This window comes from Gavialis gangeticus, unplaced genomic scaffold, assembly GCF_001723915.1.
Source record: "Gavialis gangeticus isolate Ggan-Ray unplaced genomic scaffold, GavGan_comp1, whole genome shotgun sequence".
Lineage (NCBI taxonomy): Eukaryota > Metazoa > Chordata > Crocodylia > Gavialidae > Gavialis > Gavialis gangeticus.
In genome coordinates, this window is record NW_017729025.1 from 24,116,860 (window position 1) to 24,129,949 (window position 13,090).

Genomic DNA, 13,090 nt, shown 5'->3' on the forward strand with positions numbered 1-13,090 from the left:
GGGGGGGGGGGGGGGGATTTGATACCAATCTTGAAATACCTGAAGGGTAATTACAAAGAAGATGGAGATGAACTTCACTGGCTAACAGATACAAGATTAGGAATCAATACCCTCAACTACAGCAGAAGGAAATTTAGGTTTGGGGTTAGGAAAAACTTTAGTCGAGCACTGGGACAGGCTGCCTAAAAAGTTGTGGAAACTCCATCCCCAGACACTTTCAAGAGCAGGTTAGATGGTTCAGTCAAGGATGATCTTGGCCTGAACAGGAGGCTGGACTAGATGATCTCATGAGATCCCTTCCAGCCCTACTTTCCTATGATCCTAACTGGCTTCAAGCAGAAACCTACTGATGAAGTTCGTGAGCCAGATCCTCAGCTCAGCAAATAGGCAGAGACCACTGACTTCAGTGCAGCTTTGCTGAATTACACCAAATAGCAATCTAGCCCCTAAAAGGGGGGCAAAGGCAGTTTATTCCCCAAGGATCCCCGTGCATCACAATATCCCATCCCTGATCCGACTGAGCTAGCCGTATTTATAACACCATCAGTCCCAGCCCTGCACGGGTTTGAAGATCATCCCTTCCCTCCAGTCCAACTGCCAGAAATTCTGCAATGCAAACTGAGGATAAGAATACATGTGAAGGCCTCCCATTGGCATGTGAGGGGAGAGAGGTGGCTAAGTGCATGAAGCCCTAGCAGCACAACTCCACTAAGATGAAGCAGCTGGAGGGAAGAGTAGGGAAGCAGGGAGCTCATGCACTTCCAGCAGATCTGAGTGACAAGGGCTTGTGCTGAATGCTGCAGCTTTTGGAGGAGAGTTTTGTGGGAAACTTACCCCCCCAAGCAACATTAAGTATCCTTTTATGCAAAACCACAGATGGTAACTGTAGAATTCACAACTGCAAGGCTTCTGTGGCAGGGGATCAATTATGAATGATATAATTGCTTTAGTATTTATGATGTTGTCTGGGTCTGATACAAACTGGATCTGCCACAGCAGTACGCTGGCTTCATATGCCAGCCTGTGCGTGGCTTGGGTTCCTGAAGCGCTGTAAAGGGGAGAGAGACTGTCCTCTCCCGGTGTCCTACTCAGCACCTGTGTGTCTCTCTCTCCAGTTTCACTTCTGGTCCTAAGTTAAAGAAGCCTAGTAGCAGAAGCAGTCACAGGCAAAGGTCACTGGCTCTGTAACAGCTCTCCTGCAGCTGCTTTGAGAGGACTGCAGTCTAACCTTTTATTTTGTTTCCAAACTCCTTTCCCGCCAGGCAGAGAGAACCCATAGGCGGATTGCTCATTAGTGCTAACAGACCATGCTCTGAGGGACTGCATGCTCAGCAGCTGGAAACAGGGCAACTCCTTGAAAGGCCCAAAGGAATTAAAGCTGCTACTTCTGGACTATTTAGTGAGACTTTCTGCACAGCATTAGCGGATGTTACTTGAAAGCCTCGCCTTGCTTCCCTTATAGGAGGAAATAAAACCCTTTTGAGATGCAAGGGGTGCAACAAAGCAAGATAGGAACTGGAAAATGGTTTTCCTGAAGAAATAAATTTTAAATCTAATCCAGTATGCTGTAAATTAGAAATTGTCCTTGCACACTGGCATGGACCATCATGGCTATGACACTCCAAAACTTCTTTCAGTCCCAATTCAAAATCTCCATAACACCCTCTCCAATTCACACTGCCTTCCCTTTCCCTCCTAAGTCCAGCATGAAGGATGCTGGTGGAGAATGACTAATTTCACTCCTCTGGCTAGAATTCAGCAGTGGAAGAACTGACGTCTCTGAAATCTATCCTGCCCTTTTGGAAGGAAAAGTGCTAGGGAAAGCACCAACTTTGTAAATAGGAAACAGAATCCGAACTTTGCCCTTCACATCAATTTAATTTTTCCTGACCGACTGAAATGCATAAAGAGGCTCTGGTCTCTGTGCAATTCATGTAACAGTCAGGATCCCTGTTCCTCACAATTTATATTCATTCAAACTCCTTTGCGCTCCCTGTTACGGGTTTTGCACTCTGGTTGCATCCAGGTGAGCGCAGCCATGTAGTATGCAGTACCAAAGACATATTTGCAATGCCACATATTCAGTTCCCCATGCTGCAAGGTAACAGTATGGGGTGTGGGGAGGGGAGTTGTCGACCCCAGGCAATCTCAGGGTCAAATCCCCACCCCGCCCCAAAAAAAGAAAAAAAAGCAGAGTGGTGCATGTGGGGGCAGCATGTGCTGCCCAAAATCAGATCTTGGCTGGCCAAATCCATGTTCCAGTGGCAGGATTGCCACTGCTGCAGGCCCCCAGGTGAGGCTGCTGGGGCCAGCCCAGCACTGGCTGTACCCTCCCCTACATAACCTAGGGTAACCTACTGCATGCCTGAGGATGTGTGGCATAGGAGTTCCCTAGGGACAAGCAGCAGCTGCACAAGGCATGCCACTGCTTCTTATCCTGGGGGAAACAAACTTCTGTGGATGCTGTTTTGATTATTACGTTTGTGGAGCTCTACATCTTTCCAGGGCTGGAAAGGAGGCAGTTGTGCTGCAAGACGAGTTGTAATCTAACCAGCTGAGCACGGAGTTAAACTTAAAAGCAGATTTTCAAGACCAGCAGCTCAAGCCACTTTCTAAAAGTATAGATCCACAAGTGGTGAGGGCTGGGCATTAAGCCTGAAGCACAAAAGGCAAAGAGAGGAAGAAGGGGTAAGTATCTGGGTGTCAGACTCCATCTTCCTGTTCAAGTGCTCTTATCAATTCACTACTCTTTTTACATACATAACTTTAGGGTCATTGTTGTATCATGCAAGATTTAACAATGGTGAGTTCAATGTGCATGACTCTATGGGGCCCAACACTGCAGAATTGTATCCAAGGATCTCAGCTTGGTTTTTTAAAAAGGAAAAAAAAAAAAATGTTTCTAGACCTTGTTACAGAGAACCTAAAACACACAAAATCGAGTAATTGTGCTTACTGGAGTTCACAAAATATCTGATGCAAGTGGTTCTGGTAGGTGTGAGCTGTCCTGTTGACTGTTTTCAAGGCCTCTACATAACTAAAGAATTCACTTGTTTTGCTGAAACCTCACACATTTCCTTAGATTTGCATTACAGTATTTTTGACTGGACACAGGAATGGAGAGTAACCATTTTGTATTAATATGACTACAGAACTGTGTGTGGTACAGAAAAGGTATAGCTACAAACCTAATCTGTTCCACAGATGATAGTAGCTTAAGATTTTAAACAGGGTTGTGTGCATACATCTACAGTTGAGATTGTATTCTCAGGGGACAGGAACTTTGGTGGGTCACTGCAGGGAGCCAGCATCTCAAATACTTGGAAAAAAAATCACATGGAACACTGGTGCCTTAAACACAGGGTCAGGTGCTTCTTGCAGATGTGCTTACACAGTGCATTGTAAGACTAGTCACACTGGACAGGTACTAGTTTGTCCCAGAAGTCACATGGCTGCAGGAAGCATGGCATTCCACCCAGGCTCCTCACCCTGCCTCTCTCAGTACAATGCTGTGCTGACAGCTAGCGTCTACCTCCAGAGTGGGCCTGGATAGTGACGTAGTAGGAATGCCCCCCTAAGTTTTTCACGCTAAGCTAGACTGTATCTCAAATCCAGCAAAGAATGCGTGTAGAGAACTTTCCTGCAACCTTCAGCTATACATCATGGTGTAATATCACAACAGCAAGTACACTAATGCAAAACCAAGATACTTCCTATGAAATAGGACTAAAAGCAATGGAGATTTAACACCTCTAAGTTATAGACTTGAAAGATTAAAATGGGCATATTGAAATAAGTGATAAAGCCCTAAAAGTTGACCAATTTTTTTGCCTATGGTCATTTATTAAGACTTTCTCTATGCTTACAGAACTAGCTTCAATTTCTCCTGTTATAAGCAACATGTGTAGATGTACTCTCATTTTACTTAATTGGTAGTTCTCCTTTTCTAGTTCTTCATTCTGTTAAGATCTAAAAGCCATAGGGAAATAATGCTCACTCACTGTCTGCCTACTAAAGTCCAGAAGGGTATCACAGACACATATAGGAAAAGCTGCATTATCCAAGGGTGCTGGATAACCAAACATGGCCGTTATCTGAGAGGCATCTTTGCCTGGTTGGGCAGATACCCCCCTCCTGCTGCACCTACGTCTCAGATTAATCATGCTGCCCCTTGCCTGATGTCAGCATACCTGGGGAAAAGGAAGGGGGGCTCCATGCAGGCTGCTTTCCCCTGGACTGTGGGATTTGACGAAACTGTAAGTCCCATTTCTGGTTTCCCTTTTGCTGCATCAACTGGCATGCTGGTTAGTGTGGTTTTTGCTGTAGTATGCTTTACATTTCCATTATTCAACTTGTGCTACCTTCGACTTGGTCATAGCCAAGGAAGTATCTGGTTACAACCCAACTTCTTCTAAAATACAAGACTCTTGACTAGTTGTCAGGGCAAGTTTGTAAAGCCAATGATGATTTAACTTTTACTTTTGGCCTCTACTGGAAGTATGTGCAAGAAATAACAGTGCCCATGCCCATAGTACATTAGTTTACACCATTTACTCTTCAGGAAGAATTTATTTCTAAGAGGCAACTGCTGTGACATTCACATTAGGGAAATATATAGGGATGCAACTCCATTACTAACTTGTACTAAAAAAAACTGCAGGTCTCATCGGTGCTTAATATAGCATTCCCATCCAAAAAGAAAGAGGAAAAAATTATATTCTCAAGTCCACATAATCTATTCCGTCATGCTATGCCTACTTGTATTGCTATAAAAGCACACCCTGGACATTGGAGAGCCATTTTGCTCATTTCTCAGATATACACAGTGAGTGCACACTTAGGAAATAGAGCCCACAGCTGTAGTGAAGTTGCCTATTCACTATTCTAAGGCAGGCAAAAGCCACTTCGCTTATGATTTAAACCCACAAAACCTAGATGTAGATGAAGTGGACTCCACTAGTACTCCCTAGTCTAGCACACAGGCAGGGTAACACCACCTTTGCAGTCTTCAAGTTCTAGCCAAACATACCTGGAACAAGTTTTTTGTTTTGTGTTTTTTTATTGAAGCATTTGATTTCAAACAAAAAACAATCCTCATTTGAGCAGCCACATCCCTTAATGGACTTAGTTCAAATGTTGTTTCACATGTTTCTAGCCCATTAATTTCTAATGGACTATTATGTGATAGATCACAGCACAGCTACCTTTTCTGGCTGTGACTGCTTGCAATAGGTGCACAAAGACAAGACTACCTGGAACAAACAACATATTGCCTACTCTTACCAGTCCACATTAATTGGCAGTTTAAGCTTTCACTTTGCACAGGATGAAGTATGTACATAATCAGTTAGCTGCAGCTGACACAAGATCCTTCCCTCACTGAACTGCAGACCTAAGCTGTTTGTACACCTGCAGTTACCATACAGCAAATTAAAGCTAGATCCAAACAATTTAACCCTATTTTGTTAGATGAAAGACTGCCTGCTTTCTCAATAGAGACAAAGACAGTTATTGCAAGAGCAGCTGAACCACAGGAAGAATTCTTGCTCGCAGTTAACTTTGAGACCCTAAACAGGGTCATCACTCCAAATCTGAAGGCAAGTTTCCAAAGTTAGCAGGCCTTGGAAGGGTGGGGGGGGTGGGTTTGCACCATTTTAGAGTAAAAGAAAAAAAAAGGAGAGATCTCTCTGCACCTGAAGAACATTAGCCAAATACAGTGTTTGCCTGAGGGGGCCATTTTCTCTCTCAACCTCATCTGTCAGTTATGTGAAGAAACCTGCTGACTAGTACGTACACACTGCTTCTTTTCAAGACTTTCATTACTTCAGGAACTTGAGGCTGTACAACCTCCACTTCAGAGTCCGCAAGCAGAAGCACTTTAAAGTTGTGCAGGCCTTACTTCAAGATGGAATGAACAGGTCACAGCCATGAAGTGAAGACTGACCAAAACCAAATCCTTTATTTCCACAACTCTATAAGTGTGCTCCAAGTACGTGTCCAAACACAAGTTAAAAAAAAAACAAAAAACAAAAAACCCCATGCCATTTGCAAACTAGCATCAGTTCACTGCTGTGTGTGGACTCCTTGGTATTAGGCTTAGTTACACATGACCAGTCACAGTAAAAAGATACACACTTGAGTACAAAGAGTAGCATGATGTTAAGCCATTTCAGCTTGTGCACATACATGTTGCACTTCTGGCAGAAAATGCAGAGACGTTTGCATCATTCGCTAGAAGCTGGGCTGCATCACTAAATGGCATCAATATCAATATCTTCTTCCTTGTTATTTGCAGGCTTCACAGTTTCAACTTTAGGAACACTGGCAGTTGTAGAGTATACCACCTGTTGAGACAAAAGTACTCAGCATTAGGGCTATTTATTGCTGTTTCCATAAACAGTCAGTTAAAAACAACATGGCTTCCATGCAGCAGCTTAGTATTCTTGTCACCCTCCACCTCTCCCCAACGAACAGTGAGTGTCGCACCACTGGGCAACTACGAGGATTTGGAATTAAAGACTACTTTGTTCCCCGTTGTAGTTTGCCCCAAAACTAACAGATCTAGACCTGAAGAGGCCACTCCAATTTTTGTATAGACCTATGAGCCTGTGGAGAAATCCAAAAAGAGGTATGTTCACTAACTGCAATATATGTATTCTCTATAGACAGGATGGGAAAGAATTCATACCTCAATGTTCTCATCTTCCTCCTCTTCTTCATTACCAGATGACTCTTCCTCAGCTTCCTTCAGCCATTTAATAAAAGGCTCTGCTTTGACACGTATCTCTTTGGCAAGCTCTTTAGAGACGTATTTCTTAGAAGCCTACAGAAGAGGAGAATAAAGGTCATTACTCCTTCCCAGCACAGCTCACAGCCTTTTCTTAGGTGGAAAGAGGAAACTCTGCATACTCGGACAACTGTTGCTTAAGTTTAGATCAGGCACTAACTGCCAATCCATCTCCTTTTGCACTCGAACTCCAGCTTAGTAGAATTCTAGAATAGTTTCCAGAGACACTTATGTGTAATAAAAAAAGTCAGGTGTCAGCAAGGACACTGCTTTTGATCATTTCCTTTTCTGGAGAAGGATGCAGTTTGAGAATTGCAAGGACTGTAGCTGAACAGCTGCAAGGCAGGTTTTGTCTAGCAATGCTGGTATACTATAGCCTTACCTTTTCTGCCCAGCTAAGGATGACCTCTTCTTCCAGAAGATCTGCATCATACATTTCTTTCAGGATATGGGGAATTTTTGAAATAAGCTGAGCTTGATGCATGGCTACTACACACTCAAAGCCATGGAGAAGGTATCTCTGAGCTTTCTTGTTGTTGTGGCAGAACTGCAATTGAAGGACATTGGCAACTACGTCAGTTTCTTTGCAAAAATAAAAAGTTACTAATAAAATTATCTAGTTTGAGGTCAATACAAGATGCCTTAAATCTAGCTCTGCCAGAGAACAAGATGTTACTACCCATCACAAGATACTACTTGTTGCAAGCAAATATTCTTAAAGCCAGAATTCTGTGGCCAGAAATGCCCAAACTGTCCAAGAAGCATTTCTGTTCCATCATACAGAGATAACAGATTCTTAAACTAGAATCTCGGCTAAGCTAACTTACACGTAGGAAGTGACGCCTGTATTTCTTTATTTGTTCCCGTATCTTCTCATTAAAGAGGACTTCAGTCAAAACTAGAGGGCCCATAGCCTTTACATCCAGTCTCTCTGCTTCTGCTATAATGTCTTTGTCAGAAGCATCAATGACACCTTCTTCCTTCTTTTTCTGTATAGGGAAAAGCAGCAGTTATATTTTAGATGTTAGCAAGATACTTCTATATATATCTACTCTTCAGCAGGGGAGGTGGGGGGTAGTACTACAAAAAACCAGGAATAGTTTGAATGATGAGTTTTACCTTAACAAAGTCAAATAGTATGTTGACTCGCTCTTCCACTGTTCTTTCCAGGTCATCACTAAGTGTGAGGTTTTTTGCATGATCACTAATTTCATCCATTCTGCGCCTCTGGGCTTCTTCAGTTGTGTCTTCACCCCAGTCATCATCATCATCTTCCTAATGAGAGTTCATGCAACAACATTGATCCCTTTTAGCAGCAAGTAAAAAAATGCTACTCCAGAGGCATAATCTTTTATAAACTTTCTTGAACTTGCCTTTAGTTTTATTTCTAAGATATCCCCCAAAAAGAGCCCATTATTTCTCATGCAGAAGGTTACCAAAACATCCTTGAAGTATAAATGGAACCATTTCCAGCTGGTGGCACTTTCTTTGCCACTTCACAACAGCATGCAACTGACTTGCTACACAGGAACTGCCTAGTTTTTAAGTGGTGGGCAGCCCCCACCTAGGCTCACTGGCATTGCCACACTGCAAACTATGCTGCACCCCTTGGGCAAGAATCAAAAGCCGAGGAACAGAATGGGAGCCTAGAGACCCAGGTACAGCCAGGCAGTACCTGGGGCACAACCCTTTGTGGTACACTTGCAACCCTAGACTACACAAACTAATATAGTAAGCTGGACACCACAGAGTTGTGGATGGGGCTGCCACAGCAAAATTCCTGAGGGAAGCATCACCACAAGTGGTGACAGGAACTGTTGTTATGCAAGACCTTTTACGGAGGTTCCTATCAGGGTTTAGTACAGGTCCTTTGCAGTTAAAGATTTAGGAAAAAATTGAATTGCCAGCTCTTTTCCGCCAACTACTGAAGGTAAACATGAGCCCAAACTAGTTTTGGTTCAAGTTAGACTCCAGCTTCATTATCAATGTTTAGAACTTGGAATGCCTACTTACTGCTAACTGTGGAGGAGTAATCTCCTCTGGTGGTGGGGGTGCAGGTGGTGTCTCATTGCTAGACACAGAACCATTCTCTTTATCTTTGCCTTTGCGATTCTTCTTCTCTTTTTCCTTCTTTCCTGTGCCAGCATCACAGCTCTCTTAAAAGTAGAGGTGCAATACTTTAGTTTCCTTTACTTACTGCACAAAAAGAGAGACCTGCTCCAATTCAAGCACACCAGATTCTAGTTGAGTTTGACTCAGTATTCCAAGCCCCTTTCATCGTACTACTGGCCTCCCTATCATGGGTAGGGAGAGCATCTCAACATTAGGACTGAACTCTGCTTGCAGTGTTCAGAAGTGAGCTAAACATCCCCTTTACATTCAAAAGTTAGAGTACAGTCAGATGTTTTTCTTATTTGGAACCCCAGAAAAGCCAGTTTAATGAAGCAGTCTTAAGAGGCAACTTGATCTACCCTCATGCAGATCCAAAGTCCATTTTGAGATCTCGCAGGAAATGGATGACTAAAAGTACTACTCAAACAGCCTAGATGACATGACAGATCAGCTGTATACAGGATACCAATATTTTTATATTCAAGTACTTTTTGATGCATTTAGTTTCATACTTGGGGTCAATGGCTAGTCACCCATTAAAAAGGGACTTATTTCTAGCCTCTAGTTTTACTTTCCAGCTACAGAGTCTTCCATCTTTAAAAATTCTCTGTACATGGAATTGGATATTCAAACAAAGTTGTAGAAGTGACTACAGTGGAAGTCCAATAAGCACTGGATAGGGGTGCTTTAGGAACAGCATCTGGGCATTCAAGTAAGGTGTTAGACAGAGTGACCTTTGAGGTCTCCCCCCAGTTATTTGATTCTATTCTGTGAAGTGACAATTGTCATTATACAGCTCTCTCTTCAAGAAAGTGAGTTTAAGTTCCAAGTTGAGAAGCAGCATATTAGTAGTTACATGATCTCTCATTTAAAAACACTATCAAAATAGATGAAATCATGGCAAACTTATTACACCCTGGACAAGCAGTTTCTTCAGCTCTTTATCCTTTGACAGGTGAGGGGAAGAGGGAGCATTTGAATTGCACATGGATTTCTCAGATCTCAGGAAGCACATGGAAGTTTGTTTCAATACAAAACAAGGTAGTTTTTTCGGTAAGAAACAGCAGGCATCTCTGCGATCGTTCAATTGTCCCTTAAAGGCAATTTAGCTACCTATAGTGTTCAGTACGGCAGTAATGCTCACACTGCTACAAAAGATTTTCCTTAGTTCTGTTGTCAGATGATCTGTAACATGACCACTAAGTGAAAGTTTGTGATGTCATGAGAGCCTGGCAAGAAACCCAGCCCTGTATTTAGGAAGCAACTGGTGACACCAGTCTGCAAATAAAACAGGTTGTCCAAGTCTATATAACAAGATGATCTCACCCAGCAGAGACCACTGGAATAGGTTAGACTTCTTTGTTATAGCAAGCTTAAAATTGCAGCAGGCAACATGGATGTCTACCACAGAGTGTTGCTTGCAGAGCAAACAAACAAGCCACTAAGTATTACAAGGGACAGATTAAAGCTACTGTTTGGCACTTTTTAGTAGTCTGGAGATGCTATAAGGCAATTGCTTAGAAGGCTTTCTGCTGTCTTCACCCATGAATTAGCACCTTAAGCAAGAGAAATGGTTTTTACTCATGGTATTGCTTACCATTTTTATTATCTTGTTCTTTTTACCATGAACCCTAACATTCCCAATGGGAAACAAACTTCTCTACACCTTGCAGTCAGGCACTGACAAGTTTTAAAAAAGGCCCCCAAAATCCTAACACCTGGATTGCTTAGTTCTAATTAAGTGGCTAAAAATACACTTACCAGGTGGGTTTTTGAGAATGAACGTGCAGAGTTTATGGTTTGTGTCAAGCATGCCTCGATAGCCACAGGCTTTGCAAGAGTTGCCTATAGTTTGTTTCTTAGTATTGACATGCTGCCAAAATGAAAAAAAAAGTTTGACATTAAAGCTCTGTATGAATTATATTTTGTACATTACACCACCAACCTCCCTAGGCTTAAGTAACATTTTGCCCTCCTAATTCATTCCTTGTGCATAGACAAACTTTGGACCATAGGTATGCTCGCAAAACCCAAATTCACATCGTTTACACTGCATGGTATTTGAAGTCAGACTTCATATTCCTGAGGCTTTATTTGTATTTGACGTATGACACATTAAGCTCAACTAGTTAATCTTGCACAGCGTAATGAGCATGAAGGCAATGTCAACTCTTCAGACCAGGTTGGTCTTGGTTCTACAACCAATATTCAAAAGTACCCACCAGATCAGTTTCAGGATTCTCACACTCAGGACAGAGAACAAATTTTTTAATGAATCCATCCAACATGTCTTGCAGCTTATTCGCCTCATGAGATCCATTGACAATGTAACGGTCATTCTTAACATCAAACTGGGTCTGTGCTCCCAGCTCACAACCAAAAAATTTGGTAGGATCTTTCAAAAGGAGACAGAGAAAGAGAGAATCATCATACAGGGCATACAAGTTGGAGATTCAGTTAATTCCTGCTTTCTATGCAAACAATGTCTGAATGCAGTACCAAATAGAAAGAGTCAGTACTAGTTTTGATAATAAAGTAAGAAGCTGTTGTATGGTAAATTTTGCATAACAAACACTTGTCTTAAAGTAAAAAAAAGACATTAAGTTAAACTGTAATAGACGTTTAACCTACGATTAATGGATTCTTCTGTTTGACCATGTTGAGATGCAAAGAAAGAAGCCAGTCATCATGTCATGTTAGTCATTTTATGCTGACAAGTTCCCCTGTGGTTTGATTTATGATCTTGCATTTGCTATTGACATTTATGACTTAGTGCTTCCTTTTTTTTTTTTTTTTTTAAAAACACAGTATGATTTCAGGTACTTTACAAAAAGAGAAACAAATACAAGGATTTCAAAATTACTCCAAAGATACTTACACGTTGGAGGCCGATTAAGCGCCTTTGCAACATCAACCATGTTGACTATAACTGTCTTTATTCCATTTCCTTTGCCCTCAACCTAGAAAGAGTAGTAGTTAGAGATTTAGTTAGTTAAGCGTGTAAGGGCCATTCCCCAACAAGCTTTTTAAGTATTCCTCAGATTACATTTGGTAATGTAGCACACTGTAGCACTAACCAGAATACAAGTATAAAATCTAAGCTTTGTGATCTGAGCCTTCAAGAGGCCAAGAAGCAATACCACTGACCAACCAAAGGCACCTTGAACTAGTTTCGTCACCTCTGCAACTCACATTCCTTAAACATTAAAATAGGGATGACAAGTTAACTTAATATAAGAACTTGTTACTGAGATTACAGATTAAAAAAAAAGTTACCTTGGCAATCAGACGGGGCATTTTGTAGCGATAGAACTGATCTGAAACGCTGCGGTTGACGTTGACAGACATTTTGTCTTATTAGTAGCTTTATCAATAAGATGAAGAGATCTTTGATTGCAGTTTTTTGGTATCTTCTGTCTGGAGAAGACGGGATGACATAAACGACTGCAAGAGTTCTCGGTCTCTGACATGAAAAAATTTTCGCCACTGAGGCTGTAAGGTTCTTGCTTGTATGCTATGTTTCCCCAATACAGGTACCAATGGCTGCGCAACAGCTCTGAAAGCATTAAATGAAAGGAACAATTTAGACTGCCAGTATTGCATAGAAAGCTTGTTCAGTGCAGGGTCCTATTCTACAGTTATTTGATTAATTTTACTGAAATTCAAGTTCAGATATTTCTGTTGTTTCGCAATCATGGAAAAGGTTGGTGCACTTTTATGACCAACTGTCTACTTTAGTCCCTCTCCCAAAAATTGGTGGCATTTCATGTTTTTACAGCAGTGCTCTTCAACCTCATTTAGCCATTAGCAGTTCTTTAAGTAGTTTTCCACTGCTAAACTTACTGAGGAACAAAGGAATTAGGAGTACCCTGCCCAACCCTTTCCTGCATTCTTGGGAGGAGCCCTACTATTAGAACAGCTACAGGCAACTAATAATCAAGGTAACTGAAGCATGAACATGAAAAAGTGATCGTGATTTATACTGCATGTGATTTATATTTATGATTTATATTCCAATTACTTAAAACAGAATTTTATTGTTAACTCTGTCCTTCCTACTTTATATAGTAGCGAGAGGACTTGTCTTCAAAATTGCAGTACAGTAACAAGTGCAGGTATTAGAGCTGGATTTACTGTTACTGCACTTTGTTAACTAGCTGGGTACCAAAGGTGTTTTTTGAAACAAAAAAA

The 13,090-nt window shown here is 41.6% G+C and overlaps 1 protein-coding gene and 1 long non-coding RNA gene across 2 annotated transcripts in view; both read right to left on the reverse strand.

Moving 5' to 3' along the window:
• LOC109298426 overlaps positions 1 to 3,294 on the reverse strand; it is a 15,488-nt gene extending 12,194 nt beyond the window's left edge. Inside the window, exon 1 of the long non-coding RNA XR_002097607.1 lies at positions 3,283 to 3,294. This is a non-coding gene — a long non-coding RNA (uncharacterized LOC109298426). The remainder of the gene's footprint in view (positions 1 to 3,282) is intronic.
• Positions 3,295 to 5,286: 1,992 nt separating this feature from the next.
• Positions 5,287 to 13,090, reverse strand: part of EIF5 (eukaryotic translation initiation factor 5) — a 19,197-nt gene continuing 11,393 nt past the window's right edge. Inside the window, exons 3-12 of the mRNA XM_019518520.1 lie at positions 12,176 to 12,455; positions 11,778 to 11,859; positions 11,122 to 11,294; positions 10,661 to 10,772; positions 8,801 to 8,943; positions 7,907 to 8,062; positions 7,615 to 7,776; positions 7,170 to 7,334; positions 6,689 to 6,823; positions 5,287 to 6,344 (exon numbers count right to left, since the gene is read on the reverse strand). Of these exons, the coding sequence (XP_019374065.1) occupies positions 6,252 to 6,344; positions 6,689 to 6,823; positions 7,170 to 7,334; positions 7,615 to 7,776; positions 7,907 to 8,062; positions 8,801 to 8,943; positions 10,661 to 10,772; positions 11,122 to 11,294; positions 11,778 to 11,859; positions 12,176 to 12,247 (1,293 nt within the window). The 5' untranslated portion in view covers positions 12,248 to 12,455 and the 3' untranslated portion in view covers positions 5,287 to 6,251. The remainder of the gene's footprint in view (positions 6,345 to 6,688; positions 6,824 to 7,169; positions 7,335 to 7,614; positions 7,777 to 7,906; positions 8,063 to 8,800; positions 8,944 to 10,660; positions 10,773 to 11,121; positions 11,295 to 11,777; positions 11,860 to 12,175; positions 12,456 to 13,090) is intronic.